We start from the raw sequence: 22,352 nt of genomic DNA on the forward strand, positions 1-22,352 counted from the left end.
GTCTTACCATCACGAAGAATACCACGCCGGATTAAATAACCCGTCCATTTCCTCGGAAAGGGACGGCTTCAGCCATAATCGGGCTTCGTTGGACACGCCTTTTTGTCAAAATCTCCCAAAGAAAGTAAGTATTCGTTATCTTAGTATGACCTCTTCTTAAATACGCTTGGGTCCGCCCTTCAGTCACCTTGTCTTCCAAGCTGTAATTACAGCTTTAACATTAACGTCGCAGGCGAACTTGAGCATCGCCGCCACCATAAATATCACAATGGTCATCACCGAACTGCAAACCAAGGAGCTCAGCCCCAGCTTCGGGATCGGAGCACATAACTTTCCACTTCAACCTACCTCACTCGACCAGAGCGCTCGTCTAATAGAAGACCTTGTCAAAAAGGTGAGGTTCTGAGGCCCCTGCCGAACTTGTCAAGTCTTTGTCCTGACAAACTCTAACCAGTACGGCTTCCTCGTCATCCGCAAATCTGGCCTAACAGACGAAACCCACATCGCTCTAGCCCGTCACCTCGGCGACCTAGACGACGTCAAACCCTACAACAAAGCAGGCCGCGCCAACCGCCTCCAATACGACGAGCTCTTTGACGTAGGCAACATCGAAGCAGATGGATCGGTCATCGACCCCAAATCCCCGCGTGCCCAGGCTGGATTAGAGAACGCTCTCTTTCACGTTGATTCGAGCTTTAATCCGCGAAGAGCGGGGCACTCTCTTCTTCTGGCTCATTAATTGCCGCCGAGGGGTACGGGGGGAAGTACGGAGTTTTGCGATACCAGAGCTGCATGGGATGGTCTTGGGGAGGGGGTGAAGGCGGAGTTGGCTGAGAAAGACTACGTTGCGTGTCATTCCATCTTACATTCCAAGAAACTTGCCGCCCCGGAGCACTTTGCAAACATCGAGCCCGCAGATTATCCCATGGGACGACACAAACTCGTCCAAAAACACGAACCCTCCGGGCGGATGAACCTCTATCTCCCAGCACACATCCACCACATCGAGAACCTCACCCCCGAAGCATCAAAGGCTCTGTTCAAGAAACTCTTTGAGCACGCCACGTTGGAAAAGTACCGCGTCACGGTGGAGTGGGAGGATGTTGGGGATTTGGTTGTTTAGGATAACACGTGTACAATGCATCGTGCCATGGGCTGGGAGTTTGCGTATCGGTTTAGGAGGGATATGAGAAGGGCTACTGTTCATGATGGAAGTAGCCAGGCGTGGGGGTTGAATGAGAGGACGGGGGTGAGGCAGGGGTGCCGTGACAGATGGGGGGCGAGGGGTGAGAGTTTGTTTCTGTGGGGTGCCGAGTATTCGGGATGTATTTGCTGGAGATGTCGTGCACGATGAATGAAGTCTTTTGTAGGTTTCTTTGTTGAAGAAACAGCCATCCTTGCCAGTTGGCGGAATGGATCCCGTGCCGGGTTTGTCAGTGAGCCCCTGACATGTTGACTATTCCCAATGACCTGTCTGCCCGCAAGCTTTCTAGGCACTTGCCGCAGTGGGAAAACTTGAACTCAAGCACTAGGCAAACTTCGCGATATCAGCAGGCTCTTTGTCTACTAGGTAGGTACCTTGATTCTATCAGTTGTTCACTATTTTACCAAACCGCTTCGTTAATGGTAGGCAAATGATTCCCCATACCACGTTTCGACGCAAACACATCCATCCCTTCACTTTAGATTTTTGGTATTATTGAATCTTCGTGTCTTGACATAGAATGGCTGTTCGTCACAACCCGGCATCTCATGAAAACTGGCCAAAGAATCAATGGCAGATTGGGAGCAATCAGGATGAAAGCTCGCCAATTTGAGAGGCGGACGGGCGGGCTGGCGGTAATCTGGACCATCTGTTTAAAGTGACAAAGATGGTTTTTCTACCAGCACACCTTGAAGTCTTCCAAGCCGCATAGGGTAGTTCAACACAGAAGTCAAAGAAAGTCTGAATACCAGTCCTCTGAACAGCTTCATCTCGGCCACCCAACTTCCAATATGTCAGATAATCTACAGGGAAAGCAGGGAAAACAGGGAAAGAAAATTGAAGACAGTCGACCGATCTGGGTCTAAAAAGAAGATTAAATTCAACGGTACCGTCAAATTGGAAGTATTTGAGTGGTGACCTTGTCCACTTTGGAAGGGGAAATGATCTCTATCACTGTATCAACAACATCAACAGAACGAGTCAACCTACACCTCCTGATTAAGTTTGCCTAGAAACTTGGCTTACCAGCTTTCCTAAATTGCAATTTAAACCGTTTATCTGTTTCGAGGTGAATAGTGACTTTCTTATTCCCTCTGCACAAGAAGTTGGTAAACTTCGCATTTACTGACAGTTTTGCGTCTAAGGCATCATGTCTGCAGAGGGGCCTGAGAACACATTTCGGTGCACTCATTGCACCCAAATATTCGTCGATGAGTCAGCTTGGTTTGAGCATGAAAAGACGCATTTCAGGTGCTGCTATGGTCACTGCGGCCTTGAATTCCAACACCCCAGCGTTCTGATTCGTCACGAAGCGACGCATGATCGGCCCGGCGGTTTTAAGTGTACCTGGTGCGAAGCGACTTACTCGAAGGCAAGAGAATGGAGAGACTGTGAAGCAAGCCACAAATTGGCACGTGCCAAGTCGGACTTTCACTGGGTGTGTTCGGAAACAACACCTACTGGGAGACCGTGTCACCGAGGCTTTAGGACTAAAGAAGTTCACGAATTCGAGGTTCATTTGTCAATTCACCACGAAAACCTATCGGACGATCAAGTGCACATCCTTCTCTTAAATTCCATGGTTATGTTCGATGGATTTTGGTGTGGCTTCTGTCCCAAGGCGTTCAAAGACGTTGATCCTGAAATACAAAACCCCAACGTTGTCAACTTGATACAGCAGTCGCTGCGTTTGGATCACCTCCAAAAGCATATGATGTTGGGATGGTATCGGAAACTTGTGTGGGTAAAGCCAATTGCAGGAGTGCCCTGATGAGGTGCAGGAGATTGATATTGCAGAATTCAGCGATTGTGCCTTACGATTGGCTACTGAATCAGAGCAGCAAAAGGGACATACGAGAATCTAGCTGCTAGTTAAATATCTTTTATACAGAAGAGAGCCTTTTAACAATGACATCGTCATTATCTTTCTGTGAAGTATATCTGAGCGTGCCAATACCAACCGCGAAGCCTTGGGTTGGTGAATAATCCATCATTTCGAATGGTCTTCCCCAACACGATCTCAAAGGCAGTCTTCGGGGTCACCTGGCTAAAGTAACGAAGGCGCGTTTACCGCCGGAGCACTGTAAACGCCACCAAATCCGCGGAAAAGGTTAATGTAGGCAAGCTGAGTCGTGGGTACCTAGATAGCTGCACCATTACAGGATAACCCAGCCAATCATGGGTCACTCCTCACGGAAAATTCAAAGAGTCGTGTAGCTTGACCTTTGGTAAGCCTCGTAAACGATCCTCAAACCAAGTTGAGGATGCATCTCACGATGCGCAGCTTTTCTGGTAGCGGTAAGTACCAAGAAGAGAACAAGATTTACTTCGCATTCATTCTCACCAGGTTATACCGAAGTTTTTATCTCAAACATGGAGATCACTTTGATTCGTATAACTCGAGGAAAATAAAGCCTCACCACAGCCTAAACCATTCACGAATCACTAGAATGTGACAATCAAGAATATCATGAGTCAATATCTCGACCCACGTAGGAATTCATCTCATTCTTATCTACATAAATTTAAGTCTATGAAGAGTGAGACTATCCGGACTCCAAATGACAATGGCATCTATCAGTCAAAGCATTCTACAAACTTCATAGTTAACCTGCAAACTTAACATCCGACTTTTTTCAAACCGCAAGCTAAGTTCTAAATCAATCTTAAGGTAGCTGTCGTTCTCATTTGCCCACTAAGATAGTTGCGGGTTCAGCACATGCTAATAATGGTGTTCCAAAAGCATCATGTCTTCCACAAACGGTCACTCCTCAACAGACGGGCAAGTCTCTGAAACTAAATACGCCTTCTCAGTCTCAAACAGCCCCCCTCCCCCCACCTTCCAGGTTGGCGACCCGGAAGCGTTCTCTCGGACACAGACGGACTTCTGGACATGGACGCAGCTATCTACACGAACGGAAACAGTGACGGACAGCCAATCTTCCACAATGGGAATTGCGGCGAACGATGCGACAGCCGGGAGGATCTGATTGCCCACGAATTAACTCACGATATCAATGGTGCCCGCTATGCTTGTACCTGCGGCCGCTGCACTAGCGCGTTCCCAAGCGATCGAAAGGCTTGGAGGCGGTGCGAAGAAGCACACATGGCCCAGAGCATACTTTGACCCACTCGCTGGATTTACTAGGACAGGTCGTCACCAGAAAGCTCAGGCGGCTCAAGCAGCTCAAGCAACTCTGGCGACTCTGGCGGCTTAGGCAGCTCGACCATCTCAACAGCCCAGGCGGCTCGAACCCTCTGGAACAATTACTTTGTAACATGCCCTTTACTTGGGAAGAAAGTGGAAACTATTGGCAATACGTCGTATATGTCTACCGCCTGCCACCAACTCTTGGGTGGGGGGGGGGGGGTCATATGGGAGGGTTTAACACAGCTTGGTGGTATCCAGGGGATTTTGGGATCTGGTGTGGGTTTTGTGTTCGGGGTATCAAAATTCATGAGGAACCTCCGATACTGCGACGCGTACACATGAGCCGATCCATGCGTCTGGATCACCTCCAACAGCATGATGGCACCGACATGAGATAACGAAAATGGAAATGTCCCACAGGGATGAGCGCGGATCACGAGCAGGAGCCTCAGATAGATCAGAAGTCAGCGCTTGTGCCCGAGTAAATTGGCCAGATTGGTTTACTGAATTCTTTGTTGGAAAAACAATTATCCTTGCCGGTAAATGAGTACCTGGAGATGACTCGTCGCACGAGAACTCAGTGCTGAAGACATCTGTCTCATTCTTGGTTGAAGAAACAATTTGCGGCAGCTCGGTACCTAGGCATTTACCGCAGTAGGCACAGCTTCGCGATGTCAGCAAGCTCTTTGTACACTACTACCTTATTTTGTTTAATTGTTTAGTATCTTGCTAAACGGCTTTATTAGTGGTAAGCACATGGTTTTTCATACTGACTTTGGTAGCAAACACTTCCATCCTTTCGTTTTAGACTCGTAGTATCACAATTGAATCTTTGAGCCTGCGATTGACTGCGTCAGCTGTCTACTGCAAACCGCCACTTGGCGAAATAGATCAATTCATGACGCCGAGGGTATTGTGGGGATAGGCCGCCGCCTTTCTTGGGGAACTTTGGGTCGATAGTCAGGAGGCTCGTGAGAGATATTTGACCGTGTTTTAATACGAGCTTTTTTTCTCTCTCTCTCTCAAACGTTGCCTGGCGACTGCATGCATACTCAGCCACGGAACCGTTCCAACCACTCAGGTTTTCGGTGGTCTTGGGAGCTGGGGTAGGCGGCCGGTGGGCTGACGTGAAGCGTTGCGTCTGTTTGGGTAAGTGACCTCGTGAGTGATCTGCCGTGGTGTATTTGCTTCCCCGCATCCTCGGCGCGACCCATCGGAGACATAACCTGCTGAGCTGCGGTTGTCGCCCGCCGCCGCCGTACAGCTGCTCGCATAGCTTAACCTGGCTTACCTGCAGCATGCGCCGGCCATGGCAGACAGGAAGACGTGAGAGGCGGGTAAGGGTGGACGCGGGGAGCTAGCGTCGGGCACGATGGGCATTTTCTCTTTGTTAGGCTAATATAGCATCTCGCAGCTCCCGTCTGTCGAATGCGGATGACCAGAGTCAGACAGACACTCGATTTCGGTGGTCAGACACGAATTGGGCCTTGCTTCAGCCTAGCTGTCTGCGGGCGAGAAGTTGTTGAGAAAGCCTGTTGTTCGCCTCATCGAGAACAAGAACATCAGTGCAACTTGTGTGTAAGGTGGTCGTTTTCTCAGCCACGGGTTGACCACCTCTTTCAAGCAAAATGTTGCCGTTGTAGGAGCTGAAAGGTAGGCAGGAGGTAAATTTGATTTGATTCTTGGTTGGGTATATTCATAATCCATCTGTCGCTTGCGCCATGCTCCAGCCGAAATAGTGTCTCCCCAAAATGTAGGGAAAAATGAAAGAAGGAAAAAAGTCCAAAACCCTTGGGATCGCGTTGGATATCAATACCTAAAAGCAGCGTCCAACGGCTTGCTGCCGTCCCGTAATTCCATTCTTCGAATCGATCGCAAGATTGCTCTTTCCGCCCCTTATATCCATGGACCTGAAATATTTCGAACGGGTTAAGAAAAGGGAAAATGAAACAATTTATCAAGAAAAATTAGCGAGATCCAAAGGTGGGCATCGTCGATTCCTGCTTCTTGCGCTCTCGTTTGGCGTAAATTAGCCCACACACGTTACAGAGCGTGCTGGGGCCGTCCGGGCCGGGTCGCCATTCCGGGGTGTCGACGCGGTGGCACTTGTGGCACGAGAAATCGATCGTCTTGCGGCGGTTCCTGCGTCCCGGGGGGCTACCGCGGTCCCCGGCATGGCTTCTGGAAGCGAGCTGTTGCTCGCAGCTCTCGCCCGACTTTCGCTTGTTTGCGTTGGGGTCTTCCTTCCGGAGGGTCCTGATCTCGTGTATATCGCGCGCGATGCTGTGCGATAGCCGTGACATGGCGCGCAGGTTGTCCTCGGTGGGGAGAACGTGGTCGTTGGCGGTTTCATCGCCGTCATCCTCGCCTGCGGTACTATGGGTGGGAAATTTGCCGGTCAGGCGAAGCAATTGCTGGGCGCCATGGCGGATCTATAGAAATAGAAAGGTCAGACGGAGGAATCGCCATGTACCTTATGATGAACGGGATTTGGTGCACCAGGTCATGCCTCTTCTCCAATGGATGGGATAGGTGGGGCCGATAAGGGCCCCGATAAGGAGCGAAGCTGAAGGAGAAGGGGGGATGAAAACTCACGCGCTGGTGACTCTCGCCCTGGCGGAGATGATTCCAAGAGACCCTAGTAGGAGAGCCGGCATCGTCTTGGCCATCATTACCGGCAAAGATATGCGACTCAGTGATGTTTGCCGCAGTCGGACCATGCGTGCCAGTGGGTGACGACCCGGATCTCGGGGTGGAAGCGGATGCGTTGGAGGGGCCGGAAGGCATCAAACGGAGCGGTGGCCCAAAGGCCGGCCAAAGACGGAGGGAACGCACGAGTGAGCGTGCACGGGAGGGATGTAATTCCGGACGACAAAACGAAAGCAAGGCCGAAAGAGGAGGCCGAACAAACAGATCCGGGGGTCTAGGCCCAGGGCGATCGGAGCAGATCCGCAGACGACGCAAAGGTCATGGACCTGGACGGTACGGCGCGGCACCAGTAGCGGCAGCAGCAGCGTGGGCGACCACGACGGTGGGCTGATAGGATTGCAGCAGAGGCAGAGAGGCACAGGCGGGTTGTGCAGAGCAAATGGTGGTGGTGGCCCAGGATGGTGGTGTTGGAGCTCGATCTTCGGGCATGGAGCGAGAAATCGGGATCGAGGCGATCGAAGACGGATGGTTTTAAGAGGGAAAGTTGGCGTCGGCCGAGCCGTTGTGGGAGGTGGCGAATGTGTTGCGGCTTTTGCCATGGGAATTTGGTAAGGACGAAGGCGACAAGGGGAAAGCAAAGATGCCAAAGTCAGCAGAGGCCCGGAGGGAGGGGGGCGAAGGGACCACGGGGTCCGCTGGCGGGGGGGATTGGACCCTGAAAATTCGCTTTTTCGACTTTTTGGCTGGAAGTTTGGGCCACCGACGGGTAATTACACCTCGGTTCGCCTTAGGGGAGACGGGAGGGACCAATGGACGCCTTCTCCAAGCCCCGTCACGCTTTCTTGCGGGCGCTGGGGTTTCTGAGCGGGGGGACCTTACCTAAGCCATCCAGAACGAGGCAAGCGCAAACTGAGCCGGGCCTTTCTCTCCGGCGACGCGGAAGATTTCCAGGTTCCCCCTATTGGCGGACCTCACTCCGGAACAACTCACCGGAGGCGACCTCGCAGCTCCGGCGAATGATGTAAGATGGTTCGTCAATCCGTCAACTCATCCATTACACGACAACATGTGCATTCTCTTTTGTCTACATACGAAGAACGCCATCCAAGTTACTGCAACCCCAGAAAGGACATTTTCACGCCCATCTTCCCCTGACGGATGACCCACGTTAAAGCTCGTCCCGATCCCACTTCCAGTCTTCCGGACGCTTCTCGCAGCTCCACGACTCCCTCTTGTCCGCATCGCCACCATTGAACTTCACTGCCGAAGGATATGCGCACAACGGCCTCGTCGGCGCCTCGCTATCGTTCCCCCCACTCAGCTTGAATCCATCCAGCACCTCGGGTGTCTCTCCCTCCTCGACCCAAGCTCGCAGCGTCTCCAATCCTTTCAGCGGGTAAAACGTGCCGTTCAGCCCGTAGCAGTGATACACGCCCGGCGCCTCAAAATGGCGATAGTACACATCCGCCGCCCCGTCCACCGCCAACACCCGGTCGTAGTAGTCCCGCGACGTTCGCATCGTGACACACTCGTCGGCCAGACCATGCCAGCTAATCATCTTGCGCCCCAGCCTCTTGAACTCGGATAGGTCCGGATCGTTGGCCCCGATGATCGCGTCAAACTCCCGCCTGCTTGTCTCGTACGCCGCCTCTAGATCGGCAAATGTCATCCCGCTCACGTTATAAGCCGGGTCTTTGTGCACGAAGTTACGGATCCATTCTACGGACATCTGGAAGGGCCGGCCGACGCACGGTGCGTCCGGTACGCTGCAGTTGGTGTTGCCGAGCCCGAAACGGCCCGTGAAGGGAGCGCCCACCGGATAACCCTTTGGCAGCCAGAGCGGTCTCCCGTCTGCGCCGTGCGGGCCTCGCCAGATCTCCCGCGCGATCTCAGCCGCGTCCGCCGACATGACCATCTTCTTGTTCCCGCAATCGAGCTCCTTTCCAACCACGCTTGCGGGGTCAAACGGGCACTTATCCGGGTCGGCGATGATGTTGTCCTTGACGCCGTCCAGCTCGTCGCACGCGTCGACCGCGAACTGCGTCATGAGAATCAGCTCGCAGATGTGCGGGTACACGCCCCTCTGATTCATCACGAACTGCGGCCAGTACGTGCTGATGATGAGGCTCGGCTGGTTCACCGCCGGCGCGCCCGAGAGGATGCCGTCGTAGTCGGAGGGGTACCGCTGCGCTTCGATGATGCCCTGCCGGCCCCCCGTCGAACACCCGCTCCAGTACGAGAACGTTGGCGTCTGAGAGTAATACTGCGTCACAATCGATTTTGCAATGATGGTCATGTCGTGCACCGAGACGTAGGCGTAGTTCACGAATAACCGCTCGTTGACCGTGCCATCCTTCTTGAGCGCCCAAGGCGCTTCTTCCCACGTCGTGTCGTCATGCCCGGCATCCGTAGAGCTTGCTATTCCGTCGTCAGCTCACTGAGCCATCATTTCCTCATAGGACAAAACATTTTCGGGAAACGACGTACTCGCATACCCCTGCGCCAGCGTCGCAACGACCTTTTCGCTCCCGAACTGCCCGGCCGAGTACCCTCCTCCTCCGACGCCCACGAACCGTCTGTTCCAAGCCCCAGCGGGCGGCAGCCATATCTGCACCTGCGTCTCGTCGTTGAAGCCCGTGTGAACGTACTTAACCGTCACATTGCAGAAGCTGACACCCGCCGACGGGATGACTGCGCGACCCTCTGGCGTCTGGGGGCTGAATGTCAGATCTCTGACCTCGGCCGCCGTTACGCCCACGAGGTCTGCGCCCTCAAGAAGCTCTGTGGGGAATTTAAAGGCGTCGGGGGAGCACGGCTGCTGCTGCTGCTCGTTCTTCGTGTCTGTGTGGGTTGTTGGCGTTGCGTCGCTTCGGGCCGGTGTCGCCCACTCTGCTAGGCGCAGCAGCGCAAGGAATGTTGACAAACTCCTCATGATTGATTTACAATGAAGGAGCTTTCCGACTACACAATCGGTGCCACCTTCAACCGCGTCGACTAAAAAGTGATTGTGAAATGGTTATCTAGGTCGGATGTGGCGGTGGTTGGGGTCTGAGGCGTTCCCACTGGATCGGTGCTCAGACCTCGGCGATGACACACAACGAACACGTCGAATTGATGCGTCACAGTTCCCTAACAGCTCAGGCCGAATTTCGGAGAGAACCAAAGTCCCGTCGCATGAAAAAAAAACCCAGCAAAAAGGGGCGTTCGTGATGTGTTATTAAGGATGCTCTTAAGAAAAGTGGCAAATCCTCTCCTAAGCTGAGATGGGAAATGCCATGGCAGTTGTGAGGATGAGTTGGCATTGCAGCCAAATGCGGGCAGGGTCATCCGTCTTACGACGACTTTACCCCACAAACAGGCGAGACATGTTACTAACCTTACTAGTCATCACATGCGAACCGCCGTGTTGGCGCGCGTAGATCTAGGACAGTAGCCCTGCAGAGTGAAGAGCGGCCTGCAGAAACACGTCAGTAAAGCTGACTTGGCAAGTGTCATGTAAATTGTCGCCAGCCTTGTATTTTTGATTCTATGTTTTCTTTTCCCAGATATTACGTACGGGGAGGTAAGATGAGGTAGCACGGTAGGCAGCCGGAAGCCGTCCTCGGGGTCCCGGAATTTTGCCTGCCAAGGTCTGCATGGGTCTATTGTTGGTTCGGCCCATACTGCAAGCGAATGCGATGGGGAGGCAAGCTCCAATAGTCAAACTTTGGGTGAAGAAAGAGACGAATCCTAACTCGTCTACGCATGAATTATTGAGGTTCTTTTTGAAGGGCGATCCTATGGGAAGCTTTGCCGTCTAGTCGCCACTTCCCGCAGACGAACTGTCGCGGATTCAGCATTTTCATTGTCCCTCACAGAAGCCTTCAAACCAAATTGGTTTGGTTATTCGCTATAGTTACGTATAGTTGAGGTAGTCAACTTGATGAACCATGGTGGAGCAGCAGAGTCTCCCTACGGGGAAAGACGCGGGTTCCAGACACGGAACGAAATCAGACTTCGGCTGGAAAGGAATGAGACTCGGTCATGAGCTGAGGCTTGTCACTTGAAGGACTCCAATTGAAAAGGGATTCCATATTATCCGAGGTAGGAAAAAGCATCCTAAAGAGTATTGTTCTGATTTCAAGCTGACTCTTTTTCACAGTGTGGCAACATAAGGTAGGGTGAATCCACGTTATCCTGTCATTTAAACAACATTGTAAGTTGCTTTATGCAGGGATAGATACGCTGCCAAGAGGGATGGAATGTCATCATATTTCGGTTCAGAAGGAATAAAGAGCTCTTTGTAGTAGCTGTGACATATTGACACAGCCCAATGCTGTTTCCTGCATTTCAGTGCAGCCTTTGATAGAAACAATTGACGCGATTTTCTTTCGAATCGGTTAAAGAATATGGAGTTAATACTGACGGTCTATTGACAGAGGGATTAAAATAGCCTGGATTTAAGCGTAATCGTTCGTAAAGACACCAAACTGTACTCAAGTCTCTGCATAAGAAGATCTTCAAAGGTAGACAGCCCATAATTCAATCGACACCATACTTCAAAACAAGCCAACCCCGAATCAAACTTTTGCTCCCACGACAGCCTCTCCTCCTTAACACGCCTCACTTTACTGCAAAATCAACAATATGGCACCGCCAGGCGAGGCAAAGAAATCCATCGTCGGCAAGCTTTTCGGCGGAATCCAGACCAAAATAGACAGAATCGTCAACGGAACCTTCCAGCGTCACTTTTGCGAATCGCGCAGGACCGAGCCGACGCACTGCCGCCGTCTGATCATGATCGAGTGCACCTACGACTTCCCCATCACCACGGAGGAGTTCCTCCTCCAGATCAGCAACTGGTTCGACCCGCACCACGGCTCACTGGCCTCGCGCCTCCAGAAAAAGATGTCCGGGCTCGGCCTCAGGAGAGACCACTCGGACGGCAAGCGCGTTTCTTTTCGAATGTTTTTCCTCTTTGGCGAGAATATCCCCATTGAGTACGACATGAAGAGGGGCGCGCCGGAGAAGCTGGAGCGTGTGTTGGCCTGGAAGTTCCCGTTGAGTAAGGTTAGCGTGGCGAAACGGGAGGTGATTACGTGTGACGTGGTTCGGGATGTTTTCAACTCCCATCTGACGCTCCACGAGAATCGATGTCGAGACGGAACGTGGGTTCACAAGGACGGGACATCCGTACCAGCGCTACAAGTAGCGACGTCGTCGTTTGATGATTGGAAGGCGCATCGGGAGACCTTGGACTGGCGGGCGGTATATGGAGTTGGAACGTATTAGCACTTTTCCTTTGTTTCATCTGCTTTAGCGACCGTTATACATAGATTGACCAAGTGCCTTTTGCCGGATATTGGAGGAACGAGTATTATCGAAATTTTTACCTACGAACGAACTTTACTGTAAATACTGGCAAAATGTCGCGCCTATGTCAAGGGAAGCGGTCCAGTTGAAACGTGACTCTTGGAGACAATTTCCACTTGATTGTCCCAGCCGAAGCTCACAGTGCAAAATAATGGCCCGGGCTATGGGTAGAGGGTTGAACCGTACCAACTGATCTTCACCCAGGACAGGTGTCGCTGTTTTTGCACACAAGCTACTCCCTGCATCTGCTAGAGCGCACGAAACAATGGCACAGCGGAAACATAGCAAGCTCTCATAGGATCACCAGTCATCCTATGTATCTGCGGCTGATCTAACTTGAGATCACCGTCGTGGATCCCGGTCAGAGAAATGCTTGTGACGAACTTAGGGCTCTGCCGGATGACGACGCAGTCTAGAGCTTGATCCTGACCTCAATCCCGATGTGTCGAGTCATTCGGGTTGTGTCTAGTCAACCATGGTGTGTCTAGTGCGAAAGAAATACTAACACGATCAATACCGAGCATTCGAACTAATGCCAATCCAGTCATGAATGGTTTGATGTTACGAAGATACGATGCAACGCGGGGCTTGCATACGGTGTTGCTCCATTTTCGCGTCGTGCGCGAAGGAACCGAAGGAGAGGATCCAATTCGTCATCCAACCCATGAGTTTATGTCGACATTGGTTCGTTTTACTTCTTCGTCGGCGCTTCGTATTCGCGGGTGCAATGACTTGCTTGTTGGATCTGAAGTCTAAATGGCGTCAGGACTTGGCTCCCGCTCCGAAACGTAAGGCGATACCAGAGATGATCGGATGAAACCCCTACAAGAGACCTAGCTCAATATGAGAGCAGCTTTGACCACGGCATACTGCCGTCTGACAGATAGAACTGTCCTGAGCATGGATTGTCGGCAACCAATTCGCGATCGTCCTTCGGTGAACTAAGCCTTTGGAAAGGAAAGGATTCTCCCGACGCAATAGGTTAATTCACCTAGAATATGTGTGCGTCGCCCAGAGTACAGTGACCTCCGTCTCAAGTGTCCTCAGGGACTCGGCACCCCCTTTCAAGTCAATAAGGAGCAGAATATTTCGTCGATACTTCAACATTCTTCCAATGCAATTGCATCAACTCGTGATGCGGACGCGCATTCTGCAGCTTGTTTCTTTTCGAGATACCCGGGAACTAGGACGGAGAGCCGCACGGGGGATGCATATAGGTAGTGAGATAATCAGAACAGTTCTATAATTATTTCAATCAATTTTATTTACGGCAGCAATGATATCTCCTCGGATTAGTCTAACAACTGTGACCGCCTTGCCATGGTATCCCAACTCCCGCATTGTGATCTCTCGTGCGCCAATAATCATAAGCTCAAAGTAGCTGATGCCGCCTCGTCTTGCCAAAGCCCGAATTCCACACGCGTACAAGTACAGTCAGAGCTCCTCCAGTGACTCCGTATTCAAATCTCGTTCATGAAAAATCTAGCCTGGCTAATGCCAGACACGTCTGCAATGTAACGAAGGCGACCCCTCAGATACCGCCTCTGTCTGGGCGTGGTGTAATCGCTCTTCAGAGCTGCTGCGAGCGGCCACATGACAATGAGACCGGCTTCGCCCTTGAGCGGGTCGTCCGGCTTCGTGGTGCCGCAGGGGAACTGAGAAACAATGACGCCGTAGCCGTTCCAGCTGCAGAAATACGGGATCGCCGAAACAATGTCGTTGACGCGCGCGGTGGCGGACCGGACCAGATCCCCATACTCATCGTAGTCATTCAACCCTTCCCTACCGGCCGAGGCTAACCATGAGCTGGCGCGGACCATGGTGGTGATGAGGCTGAGATGAGAGCTCCAAGTGACCAAATGTAACACGGCCATGGGAAGGTTGAAGAACTTGTATACTTGACCATCGAACGTGGGCTCAGTGTCAAGCTCCTCGTCGGTCCGGTCAAACACCCATTCGGCCACCTCGATCTTCCACTGCGGATTCGGGTTTGCGCGGAGTTTTTGGAACTCTTGTTCGATCTTTCGACACTTTTCTAACAGTTCCAGCATCTTTTCCACAGACTCGGCCGTAGGCTCCCTCGCGAGGGCGATGATGCGGTCCACGCCCTGCTGAAGTTGGCTGCAGAGGAGATTGATGTCGACGGTGGCACGATTTGAACGTTGAACCGCCTCATTGTATAGCAGCCATGAATAACCGGACATTTCAGACTCCTTGAAGAAGTTCTGTACGGACATGCATTGGTTGCGTGTCATGGCGAACATTTCTCGGCCCTCGTCCGTCTCCAAGCACTTCTGGCCGCGCACCTGAACGATTTTTGCGGCGCCCTTTAAGTGGCTAATGTACTCCTTCATAGAATCCTTTGACATTAATACCTACAATGTGTCAGTATCAAGTCTCGAGTGCTGCAAGATGGGTCCTCACCTCATAAAACGCCAGCATAAGGACTGCCCCCAACGTTTGATCACTGTCGATTTCCTCTGGATCGGCAATCGCTTGACCGACTGCTCGCAAAGCGGCAACGTGATGTTCTTGTGCACGAAGTAGGGCAGGTCCTCTTGCCCCTTTCGACTGTCGCATCGCCAAGGCAGCCATCGATGTCGCCTTGAAGGCCATTGAGAGGCAGACTGAGATGTCGCCACGGCCGAGGAAATGTGGCAAGAAGGCGTAGTAGCCGCGGGCTGTGGACGTCAAGGGCACGTTGACGAACTCGGAAAGGAACAGACATGAGGCTTGCTCGTCGAGCGGATTTGTCAATCCTCCTGGTATGTTTTTGAACCACTCGATGAGGTCACCTTCCCTAGTCCCGATTTTGAATGGAGACGAGTGTCGTCTTGTTGGTGGGCTTTCTGATGTCTTCCAATCGCAGCAGTATCCGGGTGATCCGTTCTTGGGTTTTGTCGATGAGTCGACATAGAACATGTCGGTGCTGTTCGTGCTGTCGGTGCTATTCGTCCTCATCTTCTTGAGTTTGTCGGCATATGACTTTGATGGATCGCGAATGACCGGGCCGTATCCGGGGCAATGTCTCTTAGACTTTGTACATCGCATGCAGAAAGGCTTTGCCTCGTCGCATTTGACCTTTCTTATCCTGCACAACTTGCATCCGCCCGAAGGCTTCCCCGTATAGACCATTTTGGCAAGGTATCGTGTATTTCGGTAGGTTGTGTTGTTGAGCAAGAGGAACCCAAAAGGATTAACGGGTTGAAAAGAGCTGATAGATGAGCTGAAGAATGGAGGGAAATTAGAGGGCAGACCCTGCGGCTGACTCGAGCAAGCTTTCGAGCAAGCTTTCAAGCTTGGCGCCTCCAGGGTTTTAAACCAGAGAGCCGGGAGATCGATATCCTGGCCTCCTCCCGACACGGACCAAGGTCAGGATGGAGTGTTCCTCAGGTCATGTGATGAAAACTGCTGCTTTTGGGCAAAGTTTCCACTGGGAATTGTCTATCACAAGGTGCTGGCGGCTAGGTAACGGGTCGTGTCCTTCCCGTCCGCTTGAGCCCGAGTGTCCGAGGACGGCATGCGCATGATGTAATGCCGGTACGCTCGGTTAGGCTGCAAGTTAAGATCACAGATCTCATCGTGTTTTGCATCTGGGCTAAGTACAACTTGACTGAAGCCCCCCCCCCCCAGTTTGGGAACTGAGGCGCGTTGAGATTACTTGGGCTGGGCGTTCAGATGTGGGGGGTAAGCTAGGTACACGGAGACTTCAAAAGATGCCGCAGCTCTCGCGTTCGGATCATCGTCAATCGCGCTGCATGCAATAATGAAGCCGTGCGCGCTGTCATCGTGTGACAGGAACCAACTGCCGCGTTGTAATGCATGTGCTTTCTCCCCTCCCCATGGGTTTTAGTCTCGCGCCGAGAGAGGGGACGTTTCAAAGATACCAAGGGCGAACCTGCTCAACTCCATTTTCCAGGGATAATTCTTCGGCCGAGCGCCCTGGAGATGTTTCGTTTCACCAAGGTCTCTGACGGATCCGAAAGCCACTACGCTTCATGATTCGAGCTCCATGGCTCGAAATCCGCTCCAGCTCTCTGCTTGGTCTAGCTTCCTGGAAGAGATGAACGTTGAGTCACACGGAGCAGTTGGAGGCAGTTGATGACTCCGAAATAGGATGACGTTGGGTAGTCTTGACTCGTGGACAGCAAGGGCTTTCCTATCTAGGTAGCGGAAGGCAGAAGCTTATGTTGTTTTAATCTGGGCCGTACACACACCATAACCCGGGTGAGCATGCCGTCCGATCAGAAATCAAGGAAACAATGGGAAACAAAGCTTCGACGTCAAAGGAGCTCGGCAATACCTCGAATGGCAAGGGAAATTGTTGTTAGCATGTGCCACATGCACGACAATCCCCCATGTGCCTGATTTTTGATAGAAAACGCTGGAACAGAAGCGCGTAAATGGCGATACGCTATTGAGAGACAGATCAATGATGTATTGCGTTTTGCGTCACACAGCTACCGAGGCTGTCGGAGCCTTCAAACTTGGCTTGAACTTGGCTTGAACTTCAACTTGAATTGTTTATGGCATAGTGACTCAGTGTTTGAAAAACTGTATATGAAGACACGTAAATAGTTATTGGAACAGATGTTGTTTACTGCTTTGAGACTGCTAAGAGAGGGAGCCAACTACAGTTGGATTACAGCCAAGCACACCCCTTATCCTGGCTTTTCACAGTGTATTTTGTAACGACAGTAGGGCAAGGTTGAGGAACAAGGAAAACGCGGTAGTTGCTCTAGATAGCCTAGTAGTAAGGACCTACCATTCATTTGACTCCCTGCCAATTTTTACGGGCTACAACGATTGCCTTGTCGACCCGCATTCGGAAAGCTGACACAATAGAGCTCTCACGTCCGATCTCGAGGCCCTAAAGTCTCATTTAAGGAATGTGGAATTAAATAATTCGTCGGTATCGTCTTGCCTTTACTCAGTCGTCGCATATTGCTGCTCGGCAAATGGTTTGTGAGGAGGGAGAAAACGAAATACGCTGGGCTCGGAATCATAGCTAAAACGGCCCGAAAAATAGAGAGAGGGAACACGCGCGATAGTCCAAGCGCTCCTCAAGCGACATGTACGAGAATCAACCTACAGTATCTTCAAGTATGAAGCTTGATCCGTACTAGGTTATGTTCTTGCTAGGCCCCCTGAAGGAGGGACTCTCGCTTTTGGACATGGGAGCTCCAGCGTGTTAGAACCTTTTGACAAATCATCCATGAATTGTCGGCATTAAATAATGTAGTTTACCTCGTCGATCACAATTATTTACCGCGGGATCGTGTTGGTATGACAACCTAAGACGACCAATCAAAACTCTAGTGTCAGTAGCAAATCAATAAATGCCCTCGGCCGCTTGAATTGATTGTGTGCACAGCTGTGTGAAACAAGTCAAGGTTCAATATTAAGTGTTCCAGCATCCCCAGAAGCAAGCATGTGCCCATCCATACCCTTCGGCATTTCATCATCAAGGAGTTTGTCGTTTAGGACAAAAGTCTGGGACAATAAAAATGAATTTAAGGTTGTAGTTCATAGCATTCTCTGCCAAACAACCCTGTCACAAAGAATACGAAATTGAAAATACATCCGCGGATCATTGGCTGTGTAAACTCCGGACTCAGGAGTGGGGGATATCCGGAGGAGTCGGTGCACTAGTCTTATCTGGTCGCAGAGTTTGGGGAAATTTCCCCATCGTCTCCACACACTTTCGTCAACTCGTAGTCGTATGCAATCGAAGTTTGGCTATGTCCGAGAGATTTCATTATCAAGCTTTCATTGGATCAAACAATTTCAATGCTCACAGCCATTTCATTGATCACAGTGGTTTGGATGGGGTGGACATGGTTCGAGGAGAAGGATAGTACAAGGGTTGGGTGGCTTTAATGAAGACTGGGGTATCCTGACTCCTCCAGTCGGCTTTCGTTTTGTTCCTTGTCTTCGTCATTTTCAATCATGAACTTGTGTCTCTGTGAAGAGAATACCCTTCGTGGGCAGTATTTTCATATACTTTGATCATGCGGCTACAAGAGAACTTTAGATCTACAAATACATTAGATCAGTAGAGGCGCTTCAGAGCTAGAGAAGATGCTTGTCAAGTCTAGTCCTACCTTCGAACTGTAATTATTTTACTGAATGCGGCATCTGCCAAGATGTCTGACACTCGGTATGAGCTTAAAGCCACCGAAGAGAACAGCCGACTAGGACGAAGGCAGCATCTTCAAGCGATATGAACAGAATTTACACCCTTGACCCTAGATCAGCCCTAAAGAAATTTCGACGGCATTATTTGCCCATCAGTAGGTCCATGTGTTCATTGGTAGATGAACGATCCTGTCGGAGCTCGTGCCACGATATCTTCAAACATGAAAACCTTTCATCCCATCGACAAAAGAAAAAGCACTTACAAGACCCAGACGTCATAACCTGACATTGAACCCACCCTAATGGTGCCTGAATTTGGTATCCAATTCCAAGGCTAAAAACATGCCGCTTAGAATCTTATGATTATGCTCATATTTATCACAATTCATCATGAGCCTACTAGTCAAGAGCTTGCGCAGATTACATGTATTCTTCAGCAAGAATTTTCAATCTCGACTGGGCTTCACAGGACAGAATAAGAGACTACTTGCTCAGCGTTTGCATCCGCAACCCAAGATGCACAACCGAACACCTTGCATTAAAATGCTTCTCTTAGGTCCTTTGATTCCCATTGTTCTCGTTCATTGGCCACATCTGTCATAGCTCCGACTTATCCAGCTATGATCCACTGGTCATATACGTCATGAGGTATTTTCATGGGCGGAAAGACCTCATTTCGGACGTCTTAGGCAATTTAATCAGTCTCTGAGACTTGTGCTATCAGGCTAAAAAGTTCCCTCCAGCGACCCCTATTTGAAAGATCGACGGTGGAATTTGGTAGAGTATAAGACATCGGCAAGGACCAAACAAGCAGCACAACTCATCTGCCTGACGAGCAAACCGTGTTTAAGCAAATCATCCGGCGTTCCCGAGATTCAGGGCTGCACTAACGGAGAGCGTCACGAACCAGCTTCAATCAACTCAATATAGCGCAGGCTAGCTCACCCGACCCCACGTTAATTTCTCAAGGACGCTGCCAGTGAAACGACTACGGACCGGCTGACAACATATTTTTGCAATCGTCGAAGCGAAGTACAGTAAGTGCGGTATTCAGTTGCCCAACATCGGCATCAACTAGATAATGGAAGACCCTAGGTGGTGTAAACATGTGGAATGTGATGACCCCGATGCTGTTACTGTCAAGGCTGTCCCATGCAATTCATTATAATGGAAGAGTTGGACCAACTTCATGAAGCCCGACCTTGGGACTCTACATACTGGTCTACATCACGAGAAGAGTATCGAACCGGTCTCAACATCTGGACTCTTGGCTGAGCAAGGTTTTGTAGGTTAAATAACTCGGGCAGGCAATATATTCAATGTCTAGGAAACGTCTTGCAAATAAATGGCTTTGTGGCAAATTGCATGTATATACATAATGATAGGCTGCGATCGAGATTGATTCCGACAAATTTGTTTCGCTTTACACCGATTTAGCTGCATTGCGAATAGTATTGGTTCAAAACTGTGCAGGTCGATCCAGCAGCACAAGTAGTCCCTCCAGTCCACCCTTGTCCACCACACTGACCATACTTGGGGACAGTTCCACCACCGCCACTCGCAGCCGTAGTCGTCGTTGTTCCTGCGCTGGTTGTGGTGACAGGCGCCGCGGCAGTAGTCGTTCTCAGAGTAGTAGGGCTGCCTCCGCCGCTTCCTCCGGCAGGGGTTGCGCTTGACGTCGCGGTGATATGGGCGGTGCTCTGAGCAACAGTCGAGGCAAGGCCCGACACCAGGGTAGGGCCGGGCACGGGGTAGACGAGAGGGCTCGTACAAAGGTTGAAGAGGATGCCCGGGTCGTCAGACTTGTACAGAGCCGTGCCCTTGATGCCGGCGGGGGCCAGGGACCCTCCTCCCGTGACCTGGAGGTTGAAGCACTGCGGGTACGCCTGCGCACCATTGACGTTGCCGCCAGAGTGAAGCGCGATGATTTCGTGACGGAGAACATAGTTTCCCGGTGCCAGAGTAGAGGGGATCTGCACGGTCCATGTGAAGTTGTTGGCAATGAGGACGTCGTCGGCCCACTTGCCGTTCGAGAGAGACATGTCAATCAGACTACCGGCGTCAATCTTGAAGAAGTTGAGAGTGGTCTTGTCGACAGTCTCGCAGTCTCCGGTACACTTGGCAAGATAGTCAATCACCGGTCCCTTGTGTGACTCTGGCCATGTGTTCCATATGAGCTGGATCTTGGACCCTGCAGCGACGGTAGCGTGTCCACCCGCCGGGCTTCCGTTCTTGTGACAGATGATGTCGCCGGTACCGAAGTTGACAGGCTCGACAAAGCCGTTATCAGGGGCGTCAATCTTCCAGCCCACGACGGGACTTGTCGGGGGCGAGTACGTGAATGCGGGCGAGTCCCAGCCGCGGTAAGCGACGCCATCGGCAACGAGCCAGTCCACGTGGCCGTGGGCCGTAACGGTGGCCGCCAAGGCGAGCAGTAGGAAGGAAGGATGAAGATTGCCCATGTCTACGACGTCTCTTGTAGATTGCTGCACAAAGATGCTGCCCGAGAATCTGGGTGATGAGCGCTGCCTCGTTCAGGCAGAATGCATTCCAGACAGACGAGGACCGCGGCATATATAGTGGTGCATTGGTAGTCATATATGGCATGCCGACATTGTCGGAAACACGGCATTGGATATTAATTAGCTGACAAGCCAGCCAAGCTCTTTAGTTGATGGCGAGGCCCAGAGTCGGACGTCGTGCCATCGCGAAGTAGTTTCAATGACACGTCGGTATAGTATGCTACCCCCGTCCCCCGAATCAAAAATAAGACAAGAGACTAGGAGAATTTGAAATTTTCTTCCTTTTTCGGCGGTTTCTTGTATACCTCCTTGCTTGACCACGCGGCAAGCACCTGTCACGAGCACAACAAGAGGGGGTGCCATGGTGGAGTGCATTCATCCGTAATTCCTGAATTGGACGATTGGTATAGTACCTCCCCACAACAAGAGTTGATTGGGAGCCAACAATGTAGTTGTATGGTGGACGTGACTGCGTGAGGATATGTGTGGCCCTGAAACGTCGGTAGCGAAGAGGCGCCATCGGAAGAGTAAACTGCAGAATTAGGAAATCTCGGTCGGCTGCCACCGAGAAAATGTGACGGCGCACAGGAGCCGGGGGTTGCATCGGAGGACCGGAGATGGCGCGGAGGGGTGGTTGGAGGGCAAAGAGGGAAGAGACCAGCGTAGTCCGGGGTTCGTCTAACTAGTTTCTTAGAAGTAGATGTGAACCATTTGCTTCCCAATATGGATCGCACCCTCTTTGCGCCAGGAAATTTAGGCAAATAAATCTGACGGCAGTTTTCTTTGGTGACATAAGGGACGCGAATTTCATTCATTCCGAGGTGGCACAATCTGTGATGCCTTGACTCTTTTTCCACATCATGCCGCATTCGGAGGAATAGATGGGGTCAAATTTAAATCGAAAGCATCAGGGCTCTCATCCTAACAGTTCCTTTGACGATGCATCTCTCTAGTTTATCTGTGATGCTTCTGACTTGGAAGACGTCTTCGACTAGTATGAATCTGAAGCCCCTTACCCCCGGTACTTCTTCACGCTGCCAAGCTGCCTGATTCTACGAGAACTTGCCTTATACATACTATTTGTATACTATTTACATGCTGAATGCCGACCTGGGAGCTCGCTCACTGTTCACTTGACTACTTCGTTACGGTCATCTTAGGTTCCCACGTCAGGCGAGAACCTTAAGAGGTAGATATGTGTCACGAATTATAGCACACAGCAATGGGCATATGAAGTAGGTAGAAAGTGGCTTATACTAATGCGAACTAACGCAAAGTGAACAGGGGATAAGTCCTGTCTATGCTGAGTCAGATTGAGGGCCACGTGGAAAAGAAC

General features: G+C 51.2%; 7 protein-coding genes across 7 annotated transcripts; 3 read left to right on the top strand and 4 right to left on the bottom strand.

Annotated features, from left to right (window-relative positions):
* Positions 1-268: 268 nt before the first annotated feature.
* CORC01_08457 (alpha-ketoglutarate-dependent 2) lies at positions 269-1,123 on the top strand (the record flags this gene model as incomplete). Its single annotated transcript, XM_022620087.1, has 3 exons — positions 269-394; positions 455-682; positions 875-1,123. 3 exons carry the CDS (start codon positions 269-271, stop codon positions 1,121-1,123), a joined length of 603 nt encoding a protein of 200 aa, XP_022473399.1.
* A 1,400-nt stretch (positions 1,124-2,523) lies between these two features.
* CORC01_08458 (uncharacterized protein) lies at positions 2,524-2,778 on the top strand (the record flags this gene model as incomplete). The annotated part of the gene is made up of 1 exon (XM_022620088.1): positions 2,524-2,778. One exon carries the CDS (start codon positions 2,524-2,526, stop codon positions 2,776-2,778), a length of 255 nt encoding a protein of 84 aa, XP_022473400.1.
* A 3,544-nt stretch (positions 2,779-6,322) lies between these two features.
* Positions 6,323-7,142, bottom strand: CORC01_08459 (uncharacterized protein; the record flags this gene model as incomplete). The annotated part of the gene is made up of 2 exons (XM_022620089.1): positions 6,323-6,787; positions 6,951-7,142. The coding sequence occupies 2 exons, from the start codon at positions 7,140-7,142 to the stop codon at positions 6,323-6,325; spliced, it is 657 nt and encodes a 218-aa protein (XP_022473401.1).
* Positions 7,143-8,172: 1,030 nt separating this feature from the next.
* Positions 8,173-9,936, bottom strand: CORC01_08460 (tannase and feruloyl esterase; the record flags this gene model as incomplete). Its single annotated transcript, XM_022620090.1, has 2 exons — positions 8,173-9,422; positions 9,492-9,936. The coding sequence occupies 2 exons, from the start codon at positions 9,934-9,936 to the stop codon at positions 8,173-8,175; spliced, it is 1,695 nt and encodes a 564-aa protein (XP_022473402.1).
* A 1,694-nt stretch (positions 9,937-11,630) lies between these two features.
* On the top strand, positions 11,631-12,275 carry CORC01_08461 (uncharacterized protein; the record flags this gene model as incomplete). Its single annotated transcript, XM_022620091.1, has 1 exon — positions 11,631-12,275. The coding sequence occupies one exon, from the start codon at positions 11,631-11,633 to the stop codon at positions 12,273-12,275; it is 645 nt and encodes a 214-aa protein (XP_022473403.1).
* A 1,541-nt stretch (positions 12,276-13,816) lies between these two features.
* Positions 13,817-15,491, bottom strand: CORC01_08462 (uncharacterized protein; the record flags this gene model as incomplete). Its single annotated transcript, XM_022620092.1, has 2 exons — positions 13,817-14,731; positions 14,781-15,491. The coding sequence occupies 2 exons, from the start codon at positions 15,489-15,491 to the stop codon at positions 13,817-13,819; spliced, it is 1,626 nt and encodes a 541-aa protein (XP_022473404.1).
* Positions 15,492-19,927: 4,436 nt separating this feature from the next.
* CORC01_08463 (glycosyl hydrolase family 61) lies at positions 19,928-20,956 on the bottom strand (the record flags this gene model as incomplete). Its single annotated transcript, XM_022620093.1, has 1 exon — positions 19,928-20,956. One exon carries the CDS (start codon positions 20,954-20,956, stop codon positions 19,928-19,930), a length of 1,029 nt encoding a protein of 342 aa, XP_022473405.1.
* Between the last annotated feature and the right edge of the window lie 1,396 nt (positions 20,957-22,352).

This window comes from Colletotrichum orchidophilum (assembly GCF_001831195.1).
Source record: "Colletotrichum orchidophilum strain IMI 309357 chromosome Unknown Scaffold_72.1, whole genome shotgun sequence".
In the NCBI taxonomy this organism is placed as follows: Eukaryota; Fungi; Ascomycota; class Sordariomycetes; order Glomerellales; family Glomerellaceae; genus Colletotrichum; species Colletotrichum orchidophilum.